The 15746-nt window shown below is 37.4% G+C and overlaps 1 protein-coding gene across 2 annotated transcripts in view; it reads right to left on the reverse strand.

The window, feature by feature from the left end:
• Positions 1–476: 476 nt before the first annotated feature.
• LOC133464036 (kynurenine 3-monooxygenase-like) overlaps positions 477–15746 on the reverse strand; it is a 58438-nt gene continuing 43168 nt past the window's right edge. For both annotated transcript variants that reach the window (XM_061745974.1, XM_061745973.1), the window contains 6 exons: positions 15132–15279; positions 13894–13951; positions 13738–13820; positions 5360–5461; positions 5208–5267; positions 477–985 (listed from right to left, as the gene is read on the reverse strand). In XM_061745974.1, the coding sequence (XP_061601958.1) occupies positions 839–985; positions 5208–5267; positions 5360–5461; positions 13738–13820; positions 13894–13951; positions 15132–15279 (598 nt within the window). In that variant the 3' untranslated portion in view covers positions 477–838. The remainder of the gene's footprint in view (positions 986–5207; positions 5268–5359; positions 5462–13737; positions 13821–13893; positions 13952–15131; positions 15280–15746) is intronic.

A 15746-nucleotide genomic window follows, 5' to 3' on the forward strand; every position in this document is an offset into this window, starting at 1 on the left:
CAAAACAAAGCAGTAGCAGGGCAGGCAGATAAGGGAGAGAGCAGAAAAGCAGAAAAGAAGGAGAGAGATTGCTGGCCGCCAACAAGCACAGATGCCTGCATGCCACTGTGGAACTGCTTTAGGATGCTGAGGAATTTGGGAGGAACGCCAAACTTCTGCAGTATAGTCCAGAGGATCTCCCGGTCAACTGTATCAAAGGCCTTAGTGAGGTCTATGAAGGTGATGTAGAGGTCCTTGGTCTGCTCCCTACATTTCTCCTGGACTTGATGTGCAGTGAAAATCATATCCAGTGTGCTTCGGTTCTTTTGGAAGCCACACTGGGTCTCCGGGAGGATGTCCTCTGTGATGTGTTGTGTGTTATACACACACACATACACACACATATATATATATACATATATATATATATATATACATATATATATATATATATATATATATATATATAGGGGGCTACATTTAAAAAATAAAGATAATCACAGTAACCATAGTATTTATTTGCATGTTTAAGAGCAGCTTTGTAAACACACATTTATATTAAAGACAACTTAATACTGAGCTTGGTTTTCACACTTTCACACAGAAATTACATCAAAAGGCTGAAACTTCCCCCCGCTGGGGTCCTGCGGTCTTTCCATTAGTGTTTCATTACTGATGAAATGTTTGAAAAATCATGAGTCACTTCTTCTTGCAATCATTTTCAGGTCAGTATTGGCGATAATACATTTGCATTTCACTGTCCTCATAGTATGGTAGACTGATTGAATCAAAATCCGAGATAATTCTGGACCGCGCTCAGTCCGTTGACATGTTTTGATGCCACAGTCGCCGCCAGAGTTCAGGATTTCTTCAGAGCTACGATCCTGCTCCAGATCTGCTCGCCCCGGAGGACGAGCTGGTTGATATCTGGAGGATTCTTGATGAGCAGGTAGGATCCTCCCGCCACGGCCCCTGCAGCTCCAAACAGCAGGCCGCGGTTGATCACCTGCAGAGGGAAAATAAATGAAAAACTTAATTGGCTTGGATTTGGTTTTATCTGCTTCATGCACGCGTGCTCTCTTGTTCCCCACAGTCCACAAGAGTCTGTAAATAAATAGCATTTTCAGGTACATTAATCTCAACAGCAGTTAACTGCGAGGAAACCAAAACCTCATTGTTCACTGAACATGTGTGGTTTTAGCTCCTTAAATGGATCATTTTTATCAATTAAAGAGGATGTTTCTTTTAGGGACTGCCAATAAATTAAAGTGAAGTGCATATCGCTGTAAACTAGTTCAATCCATTTTAATGGTGACAGTAAGTGATAACGATAGAAAATTCCCATTTTGTGTATAAATCATACATTTACATACACAGAAAGCCTTAAAATACAAAACATACAGTGTTTGTGTGCATTAATATGTGATCTTTCATGAGATCAGCAGATACTGCGACCTCGTTTTTAAGCTCTCTTGCAGGTAAAATCACCTGGTGACAAGCTGATGATCATTAATTAGAATCAAGTGTGCTAAACCAAACAGAGCAGCGAGCCGAAGAATCAAGCAAAAAAAAATAAAAACTGAAAAAGTGACGTGTATCTTGCAAGATCTTCCGATTTCTCGATTTTTCGAGAATTAAACAACAATTAAAGCTGCAAGCAGCGATGAACGGGCCATCACACGTGCAATTTTCACCAATAAAAGTCAAGGACTCAAAACTCTTTATGTCAAACCATTCAATAGGATCTATCAAATATCGACCAATCAGATGAAGGGGTGGGGCTAATTAATGCCAATGAAGGTCAAGTACTCAAAACCGAGTCCTAAGAAAACCACCCACGAGTCTTTATGTCAAACCATTCAAAAGTTATAGCAGAAAGTAGGAACTATCAAATATGGACCAATCAGATGAAGGGTGGGCGCGCTTTTTGGCATCTATCGTCGCCACGGTAACGCTTTTGACTGAGAAAAGTAATGCGCATCGTCGCAGGATGGAGACGCACATTTTGATGTATAACACACCTGGGTGCACGTTACGGTTCGGGCGAAGAAGCGACTGAAGAAATGGCATAAATTGCGGCAAAATTACACGATTAATTCAAAATGGCCGACTTCCTGTTCGGTTTTGGCCATGGCACCAAGAGACTTTTCTTTAAGTTGCGACATGATACAGGTGTGTACTGATTTTCGGGCATGTACGTCAAACCGTATTGTGGGGCTTGAGGCACAAAGTTTTCTAGGGGGCGCTGTTGAGCCGTTAGGCCACGCCCATTAATACAAACCATTAAAGGAGCTTGAGGCAGGATTGAGGCAGAATTTATGAAAAGAATTCGTATACGTTTTAAGTTTTCTAGTAATAATGTCAGATGAAGCATTCCAAACCCAAAAAAATGAGCCCTCTCTCTCCTTTGCCTTGAACAGGCTGTGTGCTGAAAAATGTGCTGCAATTCTGGGGCCGAGTTTCCCGCGCTGTCCTGTGGATGTGACGTCACATGACGCTGCATGCACGTTCTCCCCGTTCTCCCGTGCCGGCTTCGCTGTTGGCTGCAGTACCCCCAACGGCCGTCGTGGTGAAGGGTGGCGCTAGAGAGTCTCATTTTTTTAAAAGGAGCCTCAAGCTCCTTTAAATATCACATTTTTCACCAGGCCTGGCTTGGTGCAAAATTTGGTGACTTTTGGGGCACGTTTAGGGGGAAAAAAGGCCCTCATTTCGTCAAAAGGAAAAGAAAGAATAAAGAATTCCTACAGATACAATAGGGCTAAGTAGAAAGAAGAGAAAAAAGTTGAAATGTCGAGGAAAAAGTCGAAATGTCAAGAAAAAAGTTGAAATGTCGAGATTAATGTCGAAATACAATTTTGAGAAAAAAGTCGAAATGTCGAGAAAAAAGTCGAAATGTCGAGGAAAAAAAGGTCAAACATTTTTGAAAAAGCTCCAGGAGCTACTAGGGCGGCGCTAAAGAGCCGCGGGTTGCCGACCCCTGGTTTAGCCTGAATAATTCTACTGTATATACCTTTTATAGATTTTGTTCTAGTATCTAAATCCAAAGACTGTTTCATATGCAAAAGGGGAGACAACAGAGCTCACGGGAGCACCGTTACCATAGCAACTCAAACCTTCCAACCGTGACTGCAATGAGTTTGACAAAATTCAGAATATCAGACAGACGGTGCAGGATGCAGGATACGTGTCCACTGAGAGAAACTATGGCACAATTTTGTCCAAAAAAAACCTGGATGAAATCATACATCACCTGAATTCCACCACTTTCTGCCTTCATACACTGCAAAAGCTCAAAATCTTAACAAGAATATTTGTCTTATTTCTAGTTAAAATGTCTCATTTTTATTAAAGAAAAAAAATCATTACACTTAAATTTTCACCTGTTTCAAGTAGATTTTCACTTAAAATAAGTAGAAAAATCTGCCAGTGGAACAAGATTTCTTTGCTTGTAATGAGAAGATAAATCTTGTTCCACTGGCAGATTTTCCTATTTATTTCAAGTGAAAATTTACTTGAAACAGGTGAAAATTGTCAAATAAGTTATTTTTCTGGTGATGACTCTTGTTTTAAGTGTAATGAGATTGTTTGACTAAAAATGAGACATTTTAACTAGAAATAAGACAAATATTCCTGGTAAGATTTTGAGTTTTTGCAGTGTAATCTGCCATCAGGGTTGTTTTGTTTAAAAAGTGTTGTGCATTGTATGGAGTCAGAGCTTCTAGATATTGTAAATACATCTCTGCTTTCAGGTATCTTCCCTTTCCCATGGAAACAAGAAACAAGAACCTCTCTTCAGAACCTTCCGGTTTGGCTGTGAGAAAAACCCAGATTTTGGCTTCTGACAAGGTCTCAAATCACTCCGATTCGTGATCAAACCGTAGCTCGTACCCAAAAAACGAAAACATCGTGAGAGACACAGAAGCCGGCAGATTCTGACAATCTTAATTTTATCCATATATTCCTTAAAATGACTGAGTAAGCTCAGTGCGAAGACAGAGTGAGATTCTTTTGAAGAAAACGTTTGATTACATTACAGTCAATGGGGACTGAGACAGGTATTGGCGCCGCTCTAGCCCCTCCTGTTTAAATTTTGTGCATACCCCGCCTGTCAAAGTCACATTTTATGAATCCCAACACCTATGTTTACATTCTGACCAAAAATTATTTGTCTCCTTTTTACGGTTTGGCCGTGAGCTCGAGTTACAAATAAAAATTCAGGTAATTTTTAACGGCTTTTCACACTCTACCAACCGACATTGCGCACTCTAGATTTGACGAAAAAGTGATTTCCAGTTCTCGCTTGTGTGCTCATATTTTGAAAAGTGTACATCTTAGGAAAAAACTGTTTGGGGTTTGGAGAGAGAAGAGAAGTTTTCCTCCGTTTTGAAGTTTGAATCACCCCTCTACGTGCAGGTATGAGAAAGCTAGGTGACTCAGAAAAAAGGGGGATTTGGCTTTTTTTTTACCTCCTCCCATCCACAGTAGGCTTTTGTGACATTCCGCGCCACACACATACATGGGAAAATCTCCCCATTAGTTTGGAAATCTGGAAATGTTTTTGCACTTCGTGCGAAAACTATTTGTGCGATCGCTCTGAAAATTCACAGGACTGTAGGTAAATTCAGGGCCTACAACTTTCTAAATCGGTTCAGAATTTTTCGAGTAACGGTGTGCGAGTGGTGAGGCCCCAAAGTTCTCCCAATGTGTTCCGGATGGCCCAAAAAGCACACATTTTCGCACAATGTGCGAAAACGTGCGCACGAATCGCTAATAAAAGTCATACCACTCGATCCCGATTAGGGCGCACGTTTCTACGTTTTTACTTTTCACGTTCTCTCAAAGCTGCGGGACTAGTTACGCTCCACTCTATCAGTGTTTTAGTCAAAGTGATGACGACCTCATGCACACGGACTTCCACGGAGGCATTTTTCTTCCCCATAAAGTTTGAAAAGTTGAAAAGCTCTGAAAATCCCTGCAGTCTCTCAGATGGTTAGTGCAGAAGTCACCAGCTAGGCCAAGGACTAACTGGCTTATCTAAAGCCTCGCCTGAAAGATCAGAGTCATTTCTCCTCGCAGCAGTAACTCAAACACTTTAAGAGGGAAAGTATTTACCCAAGCATGCTTGGTGCTATAAATGATAACCTGATTCCTAAACAGCCCTGCATTACAATGGTCAGATGAACTTGGGTTAGAGGTAGAAAAGAACACATGGAGGTTTAGAGCTTCACCTTGTTTTGCCATTGCCAGCGTTCCACCGTTTCATGGTATCTGGTCCTGGTGAAAGTGACCTTGAAACAGAGAGCAACAAAACCATTACCCTGATTGGCTGGAGGGGATTTGATCGGCCGGGGGTCGTTTTGTTCGTTGACATGATACGTACCATTGTGTAGAGCGGAACGATTGTCTTGGGCATGAGGACGTGGAGGAGGTTATCCACGTACTTTCTGAAAAGGAACCATCTAGAGTTGACATGTGCTCGCATCTGTGGAGGTAGAGAAACACATTTTAGTGTTATTGAGGGGAAACATCAGCAAATAAAGCTTTCAGTCATAATAAAAAACTCTAAAAATAATCAGAATACAAAAAATGTATATACAAAAAAAAAAACTAAGCAAAACAAAGCAAATTAAAGAGTCAAATCTATATGTAGATAAATATTTTTATTAATATATAAGGGTGTAGGATGAAGTTTCAAAAAACTTTTCAAGTCCTACCCCTTCTAATGTTCTGTTTTTTACAATTTCTTCTTTCAAAGAACTCCAAAAGAAAAGCATAAAAGAGAAAGAAAAGGTGGTTCAGCTGAGCAAGGCACTTTGGTCGTTGGCTGTCAGTTTATGTGTCCATTTCCATTTTGTATCCATTAAGTACGACAGAGTGTTAGGGCCAAACTAAGACAAAAAGAAATAGGAAATTACGAGAATAAAGTCGTAAAATTACCAGAATGAAGTCATAATGTTGCGAGAATAAAGTCCTAATAGAATAAAGTCGTAATATTATGAGAATAAAGTCGTAAAATTATGAGAATAAAGTCGTAATTTATGAGAATAAAGTCGTAATATCACAAGAATAAAGTCGTAATTTATGAGAATAAAGTTGTAATATTACGTGAATAAAGTCGTAATATTTTGAGAATAAAGTCGTAATTTATGAGAATAAAGTTGTAATATTACGAGAATAAAGTCGTAACATTACGAGAATAAAGTTGTAATATTACGAGAATAAAGTCGTAATATTACGAGAATAAAGTCGTAACATTACGAGAATAAAGTCGTAACATTACGAGAATAAAGTCGTAACATTACGAGAATAAAGTCGTAACATTACGAGAATAAAGTCATAATATTACGAGAATAAAGTCGTAAAATTACGAGAATAAAGTGGTCATTTATGAGAATAAAGTCGTAACATTACGAGAATAAAGTCGTAACATTACGAGAATAAAGTCATAATATTACGAGAATAAAGTCGTAAAATTACGAGAATAAAGTGGTCATTTATGAGAATAAAGTCGTAACATTACGAGAATAAAGTCGTAATATTACGAGAATAAAGTCGTAACATTACGAGAATAAAGTGGTCATTTATGAGAATAAAGTCGTAATATTACAAGAATAAAGTGGTAATTTATGAGAACTCTAACAGGAAGAGCATCTTCTCCCTGTGCTAAAATGTTGAATATTGAGCATCTTGTGAAGTTATATTTATATATTTATAATATAATATTACGACTTTATTCTCATATTATGACTTTATTTTCGTAATTTCCATTTTTTTTTCTTAGTTTGGCCCTAATACTCCGTCATTATTAAGAGTATGGACTTTAAAGATTTGTTTAAACTTGATGGTGATTTGCATGATTTCATTTCATCTTTACAGTTGTTCCACAGATGAATTCCCATCACTGATACACAATGGGTTTGGCTGTTTTTTGAAACTACATATTCCCCTGAGATTGTGTTTATTTTCTTTTATTTGAAACAACTTCTGGATGTCTTGATTGATGCACAAATTGGACGTAGGCAAAATATCACCAGTCGTAGGCTGAGAGAGAAACTGAGATCTCTTGGACTTAATTCAAGCAAACACAGAAGAACAAACCATGTTAGACTCAGATCTGAACTTTAAGGTGAATGGAGAGGGTTTTTTTGGGGTTTTTTTTACGATATCTGTGTTTTCTTCACCAAACCACGACTGTGTTTCTGTCTGAGTGGTCCAAAAAAAAAATGCATTTTTAATGAGGCAGCGTTCAGCTTTTATGGTCCCTGGCACTGGAGCTGAGTTCAGCAGTAAACCTCTTTAGTCTGAACGGTTTATAGAGAGCACTCATCATAAAGACTATAATAATACTAAGGTCCTTTCTCTCTTTCAACAATGCAATTATTAAACTCCCTCCAGCTTGTACAAGAAGAATGTCACAAACTGTGTAAAATGTGAACGCAGCTCCCAGATACTTGTCACGACACTGCAAAAACTCAAAATCTTACCAGGAATATTTGTCTTATTTCTAGTTAAAATGTCTCATTTTTAGTCAAAAAATCTCATTACAATTAAAACAAGAGTCATTACCAGAAAAATAAGTTTTTTGACAATTTTCACCTGTTTCAAGTAAATTTTCACTTGAAATAAGTAGAAAAATCTGCCAGTGGGACAAGATTTATCTTCTCATTACAAGCAAAAAAATCTTGTTCCACTGGCAGATTTTTCTACTTATTTTAAGGTAAAATCTACTTGAAACAGGTGAAAATTGTTGTTTTTTCCACTGATGAGTCTTGTTTTAAGTGTAATGAGATTTTTTTTTTCTAAAAATGAGACATTTTAACTAGAAATAAGACAAATATTCCTGGTAAGATTTTGAGTTTTTGCAGTGTAACTACTGTCACTGGTTACCGCCGGTTACCAGCGACAGTGAGAGTTGATTTTTAAAGTCTGACTGCGTGTTTTTAAACCACTGACCCTGCACGAATTATCCTCCACGTTTTACCTTTTTACCCCCCAGCCGTGCTCGTGCTCTCACATCTGCAGAGCTGCTATCGCCGCTGGCTCAACATCTGGAGAGAGACTTACACATCTGGGACGAGCTCCGGCATCTTTAACACTCCTTTAATGAGGTGATTTGTTTTAGACCAGGGGTCGGCAACCCAAAATGTTTTATAGCCATATTGGACCAAAAACACAAAAAACAAATATGTCTGGAGCCGCAAAAAATTTAAAGTCTTGTATCAGACTTAAAATGAAGACAACACATGCTGCATGTTTCTATATTAGTTAGAACTGGGGGGAGATTTCTTTTTTTTCATTATGCACTTGGAGAAAAAATTCGAAATGTCGAGAAAAAAGTCAAAATTTCGAGGAAGAAAGAAAAGAAGAAAAAAAAGAAAAAAGGAAAAAAGAAAAAAAAGAAGAAAAAGAGGAAAAAAAAGGTCAAACATTTTTGAAAAAGCTCCAGGAGTCGAGAAAAATGTCGAAATATCAAGAAAAAAGTCAAAATGTCGAAATTTCGAGAAAAAATTTGAAATTTCGTGAAAAAAATCGAAATGTCGAGATTAAAAAGGAAAGGAAAAAGGAAGAAAAAAAATAGAAAAAAAAGGAAAAAAAGAAAAAAATAGAAAAAAAGGAAAAAAAGAAAAAAAGAAAAAAAAGAAGAAAAAAAAATGAAAAAAAAGGTCAAACATTTTTGAAAAAGCTCCAGGAGCCACTAGGGCTGCGCTAAAGAGCCGTGGGTTGCCGACCTCTGTTTTATTTTTATGGTGTTTATTTGAAGTTTTTATGACTGCTAAGCACTTTGCAAACATTTATTATGGTGTGATACAAATAAATGTACCTATACAAGCTTATACAGTATAAGTAGTATAAGTATATAAATACACAATTACTGTCATTACATTGTAAAACCAGTTTCTAATATGTTCAAATTTGTATTTTTTTAATGGGATTTCAACCTATTTTACATATTTTTTTATTTGGTTTATATTTCATCATTGTGGGTTTCAGCTGAACTGTGTAAAACTACTTTAAAGATGCTACACCAAAGTATGCACAATAAAGTTTGTCTGAACTATCAATTATAAAAGATTAGAAAGAAAATTATAATGTATAAAAGATTAGAAAGAAAATTATAATGTATAATAATATTATAAAATTATTAAAAAAATCTAAATTAAATGTTAAAATTCCTCTTTTAATCATTTGCCGTTGTAATAAGGATCTTAATATTAGGCAAATACACCCTCAGATTAACTACAACATATAACTTTATATATAAACTTGACACTGCTATTATTATATGATATAGTATATTATATATAGTAACAAAAATGAAGCCAAAAGGTCATGTGGACTGGTTTTATAGGATCTAAGAGGGGGAATGTGAAGTGTCATCACGGCTTCGAGGAACAACAGCAACTCGGGCCACGAAGCAGAAGATAAAATCACTCGGGGTCAACGACTGCCGAGGCTCACGGTGCGTAAAAGTGAGCAACGCTCTGCTGATTCCACTGCTGAAGCTAATCTCCACTAGCAATAGTTTCCAACGCCACTGGACTGAGCAGCAGTTGCAACGTATTCTGGGATGAATCAGCTTCTCTGTTTGGCAGTCGGACGACAGTCTGGGCAAAGAGTCTGGAATCTCAAAGCTTCAGGACACACAGGCGTTTAGGACGAGGATCTGTTTCTAACTTTATGGCAATAGTTTAGGGAAATGCCTTTTTCTATTCCAGCATAACCGTCCAAAGCAAAAGACTTTGATGTGACTTGGTGGGTGTAGAACAGGGGTCGGCAACCCGCGGCTCCAGAGCCGCATGCAGCTCTTGAGCGCCGCCCTAGTGGCTCCTGGAGCTTTTTCAAAAATGTTGGACCTTTTTTTTTCTTTTTTTTTCTTCTTTTTTCCTTTTTTTCCTCTTTTTTTCTTCCTTTTTCCTTTCCTTTTTAATCTCGACATTTCCACTTTTTCTCGACATTTCCACTTTTTTATCGAAATTTTGACTTCTTTCTCGCCATTTCGACTTTTTTCTCGCCATTTGCCTTCATTCTAACGCTTATACAAGACTTTTCCTTTTTTGCGGCTCCAGACATATTTGTTTTTTGTGTTTTTGGTCCAACATGGCTCTTTCAACATTTTGGGTTGCCGACCCCTGGTGTAGAAGAACTTGACTGGTCCAGACGCAGCCTTGATCCCAACATCGTCCAACATCGAGTGTGTTTTCAGTTTGTGTGTCATGGTTGGTCCTCCAGCCTTCAGTGGTTTTCCACTCCACTCTCTCCTGCTCACTCCATCTGCCAGCCACGCCCACCTCGTCACTCCCTCCTTTCACCTGCTTTCCCAGCTGCAGCTCCTCAACAATCAGGACAGCATGAAAGCTCCTCTCTCCTGCACACTCACTGCCAGATCGTCACTCTACGTTTGTAGATGCAAGACCTTCCAGCACTCCCTGGCTTGACTTCCCGTTGCCGACCCTGCCTGTTCCTGGACCCTGCCTTGTCTCCTGCTCTCCGTTGCCTGACCTTGTCTTCCAAACCTGACACCGATTCCTGCCTGCTCTTCATCCCTGTTGAGGGTAATAAAGCAAACCAGACAAACTACCACTGTATGCTCCGTGTGCTGCATTTGGGTCCAAAACCTCACTCCCTAACACTGTGACGTTCTTTATTAGTCAAACGTTTAATTAAAAGCAACATTATTCAGATATTTTTTTTCTTCTGAAATCAATTTCTCTGAAGTAACGTAATGGCGCTTTTACACTAGAACCTACTCAGCCCGGCTCAACTCGATTTGGTTCTTCTCCACCAGGGGTCTAACGCGCCGAGTAAATACTTTTCTGTATCTACTCTGACGAGGTTCTAAGCGGCTGAGTCGGGCTGTGATGTCATCACACTCCAGGCCACCGATTGGTCGGGGGGTTGGAGTCAGACGTCTGAGTCAGGAAGTGACATCAGAGAAAGAGACTGACGGATTCTTGTTCATTTTATTCAACCAGCAATGGCAGCAGAAGTCTGTTTGGTGATCCAACTCTGAGGTGCAGATGTTCATAAACCTGGTGCTGAGGAGAGAATTAAAAAGATCTAGACGGAGATAAGGAACGACCAGATCCACCAGGAGCTCTGTCTCTTCATAGCTGCTCACGGCTCCAGCTGACTTTTCAGCAGCGCATAGACAAATAAAAAAAAAAAACAGCGTCGCCGCTTGAAGCTTCTCTCTCACTCTCATTTTTTTACTTGATATCGAACACAAGTCACAGACCCAGCAGCACATCTATCATCTCCTCCAGGTTCTACATCTTTAGTGTTCTTCATTTAGATCAGGGGTCGGCAACCCGCGGCTCTTTAGCGCCGCCCTGGTGGCTCCTGGAGCTTTTTAAAAATGTTTGACCTTTTTTTTCTTTTTTTCTTTTCTTTCTTTCTCGAAATGTTGATTATTTTCTCAACATTTCGACTTTTTTCTCGATTGTATTTCAACATTAATCTCGACATTTCAACTTTTTTTCTCAACATTTTGACTTTTTTCTCGACATTTCGATTTGTTTCTCAAGATTGTACTTCAACATTAATCTCGACATTTCAACTTTTTTCTCGACATTTCAACTTTTTTTCTCAACATTTCAACTTTTTTCTCGACATCAACTTTTTTTCTCGACATTTCAACTTTTTCTCTCGACATTTCAACTTTTTTTCTCGACATTTCAACTTTTTTTCTCAACATTTCAACTTTTTTTCTCGACATTTTGACTTTTTTCTCGACATTTTGACTTTTTTCTCGACATTTCGACTTTTTTCTCGACATTTCGACTTTTTTCTCGACATTTCGACTTTTTTTCTCGACATTTCAACTTTTTTTCTCGACATTTCAGCTTTTTTTCTCGACATTTTGACTTTTTTCTCGACATTTCGACTTTTTTCTCGACATTTCAACTTTTTTCTCAACATTTTGACTTTTTTCTCGACATTTCAACTTTTTTTCTCGACATTTCAGCTTTTTTTCTCGACATTTTGACTTTTTTCTCGACATTTCAACTTTTTTTCTCGACATTTCGACTTTTTTCTCGACATTTTGACTTTTTTCTCGACATTTCGACTTTTTTCTCGACATTTTGACTTTTTTCTCGACATTTCGACTTTTTTCTCGACATTTCAACTTTTTTCTCGACATTTCAACTTTTTTTCTCGACATTTCAACTTTTTTTCTCGACATTTCGACTTTTTTCTCGACATTTTGACTTTTTTCTCGACATTTCAACTTTTTTCTCGACATTTCAACTTTTTTCTCGACATTTCGACTTTTTTTCTCGACATTTCGACTTTTTTTCTCGACATTTCGACTTTTTTTCTCGACATTTCAACTTTTTTTCTCAACATTTCAACTTTTTTTCTCGACATTTTGACTTTTTTCTCGACATTTCAACTTTTTTTCTCGACATTTCGACTTTTTTCTCGACATTTTGACTTTTTTCTCGACATTTCAACTTTTTTCTCGACATTTCAACTTTTTTTCTCGACATTTCAACTTTTTTTCTCGACATTTCGACTTTTTTCTCGACATTTTGACTTTTTTCTCGACATTTTGACTTTTTTCTCGACATTTCAACTTTTTTCTCGACATTTCGACTTTTTTTCTCGACATTTCGACTTTTTTTCTCGACATTTCGACTTTTTTTCTCGACATTTCAACTTTTTTTCTCAACATTTCAACTTTTTTTCTCGACATTTTGACTTTTTTCTCGACATTTTAATTTTTTCCTCGACATTTCGACTTTTTTCTCGACATTTCGACTTTTTTTCTCGACATTTCGACTTTTTTCTCGACATTTTGACTTTTTTCTCGACATTTCAACTTTTTTCTCGACATTTCAACTTTTTTCTCGACATTTTGACTTTTTTCTCGACATTTTGACTTTTTTCTCGACATTTTGACTTTTTTCTCGACATTTCAACTTTTTTCTCGACATTTTGACTTTTTTCTCGACATTTCGACTTTTTTCTCGACATTTTGACTTTTTTCTCGACATTTCGACTTTTTTCTCGACATTTTGACTTTTTTCTCGACATTTCAACTTTTTTCTCGACATTTTGACTTTTTTCTCGACATTTTGACTTTTTTCTCGACATTTCGACTTTTTTCTCGACATTTTGACTTTTTTCTCGACATTTCAACTTTTTTCTCGACATTTCGACTTTTTTCTCGACATTTTGACTTTTTTCTCGACATTTTGACTTTTTTCTCGACATTTCGACTTTTTTCTCGACATTTTGACTTTTTTCTCGACATTTCAACTTTTTTCTCGACATTTTGACTTTTTTCTCGACATTTCAACTTTTTTCTCAACATTTTGACTTTTTTCTCGACATTTCGATTTGTTTCTCAAGATTGTACTTCAACATTAATCTTGACATTTTGACTTTTTTCTCGAAATTTTGACTTTTTTCTCAACATTTTGACTTTTTTCTCAACATGACTGATACAAGACTTTTCATTTTTTGCGGCTCCAGACATATTTGTTTTGTGTTTTTGGTCCAATATGTCTCTAAAACATTTTGGGTTGCCGACCCCTGGTTTAGATCATCAAATACGTCACAGCAGCTTCTCCAACCTCCTACTTCTGCTCCAGGTGCTGAATTGTTATGGAAAAGAAACCAGGCCGAGTTGAGTCGAGTCGAGTAGGTACTAGTGGAAAAGCGCTTTAAGTGAGCCGGTTTGAACAGTTTCTGCACGACGACGAGCATCGGCAGCGTTGAGGGAATAGTTCCCGTAGAAGAAACATGAATTACTTCAACATAGTTGTACATGGCCAGATCTGCGATGGCGTGGTCGTCTGGAACCCGGACCCGGGTGTACTCGGGCAGAACCGCGCCTGGACAGATAAACAATTATTCATTCACTGCAGCTTCATCTCAGTTCTTTGCTCATTTTAAAAAGGCACTTACTGAAATCCTCATTGAACTGATCCATTATCTCGTCAAACACAATACAGTCCTCAAAGCCCTAAAACAGAAAAACAAGCACAAGTGGATGATTGATGATTCATATCTGCTTTTTCTTATGCTCACTGCAAAAACTCAAAAAACAACAATTTCCACCTGTTTCAAGTAGATTTTAAATTAAAATAAGTAGAAAAATCTGCCAAGATTTTTTTGCTTGTAATGAGAAGATACATCTTGTTCCACTGGCAGATTTTTCTACTTATTTCAAGTGAAAATGTACTTGAAACAGGTGAAAATGGTCAAATAAGTTATTTTTCTGGTTATATATTTCTGTCTATTCTGCACTGCGAAAACTCAAAATCTTAATAGGAATATTTTTCTCTTATTTCTAGTTAAAATACGATACGATACAAGTTTTATTTGTCATTTTCAGGACACATGTAACAAACATTGCCCTGGGAAACGAAATTTCGTTGCCTCTGGCACAGAAAAGCAAATGAAATGATACAGTTTAAAAACATCCTAACTCAACTTAACTAAAACAAAATTTTAACTTAACTTAACTTAAAAAGTGCTTGAGTGCTTAAAAAACATGAAAATAAATAGAATATGCAGCTTTATAAAAATGTCTCATTTTTAGTCAAAAAATCTCATTGCACTTAAAACAAGAGTCATTACCAGAAAAATAACTTATTTGACAATTTCCACCTGATTCAAGTAAATTTTCACTTGAAATAAGTAGAATAAGAAAATCTACTTGAAACAGGTGAAAATTGTTGTTTTTTGAGTTTTTGAGTCTTGTCTTAAGTTTAATGAGATTTATTTGCCAAAAAATGAGACATTTTAACTAGAAATAAGACAAATATTCTTGTTAAGATTTTGAATTTTTGCAGTGCAGAATAGACAGAAATATATAACCAGAAAAATAACTTGTTATTTGACAATTTTCACCTGTTTCAAGTAAATTTTCACTTGAAATAAGTAGAAAAATCTGCCAGTGGGACAAGATTTATCTTCTCATTACAAGCAAAAAAATCTTGTTCCACTGGAAGATTTTTCTACTTATTTTAAGTGAAAATCTACTTGAAACAGGTGAAATTGTTGTTTTTTCCAGTGATGAGTCTTGTTTTAAGTGTAATGAGATTTTTTTTTTTTACTAAAAATGAGACATTTTAATTAGAAATAAGACAAATATTCTTGTTAAGATGTGGAGTTTTTGCAGTGCTCCGGTCGGTACTCACGGCGTTCATGCCCTGGCCGTAGAACGGCACCACGGCGTGGGCCGCGTCTCCCATGAGGACGCATTTGTCTCCGATGTGGTACGGGGAGCATTTAACAGACACCATGGCCTGTGCCGGCAGCCGGAAATAATCCCTCCGGAGAGCCTCGCTGCAAACAAACAATAAAACAACCGCTCACATATCTGGAATAACTGAATGAAGCGGACTGTTTGGATTGTTTTAACTCATAAAATGTTGTTTGGTTGCTGCAGAGGCGTCTGCCACATTTGGGCACGCTGAAACAGCTGCACAGCAATTAAGGCAAAGAAAAATATATAGTCAAAAATAATAATAATTAAAGCTGCAAGCAGCGATGAACGGTCCTCCATCCTTGTAACGTTCAGGCTGCAGTGGAAGCTTGTATGACTTGATGTAGATTCTTCAGAACTGGACATTTAGTGGATGAAACCACCCACGACTCTCTGTATCAAACCATTCAAAAGTTATGGCAGAAAGTAGGAACTATCAGATATCGACCAATCAGAAGAAGGGGCGGGGCTAATTTGCAATTTCCAATTTTGTTCAAGGACTCAAAACCGAGTCCGATGACACCACCAGAGGTGTCTTCAGTATTCA

The sequence above is a fragment of the Cololabis saira genome, chromosome 17, assembly GCF_033807715.1.
Source record: "Cololabis saira isolate AMF1-May2022 chromosome 17, fColSai1.1, whole genome shotgun sequence".
Taxonomy (NCBI): Eukaryota; Metazoa; Chordata; class Actinopteri; order Beloniformes; family Belonidae; genus Cololabis; species Cololabis saira.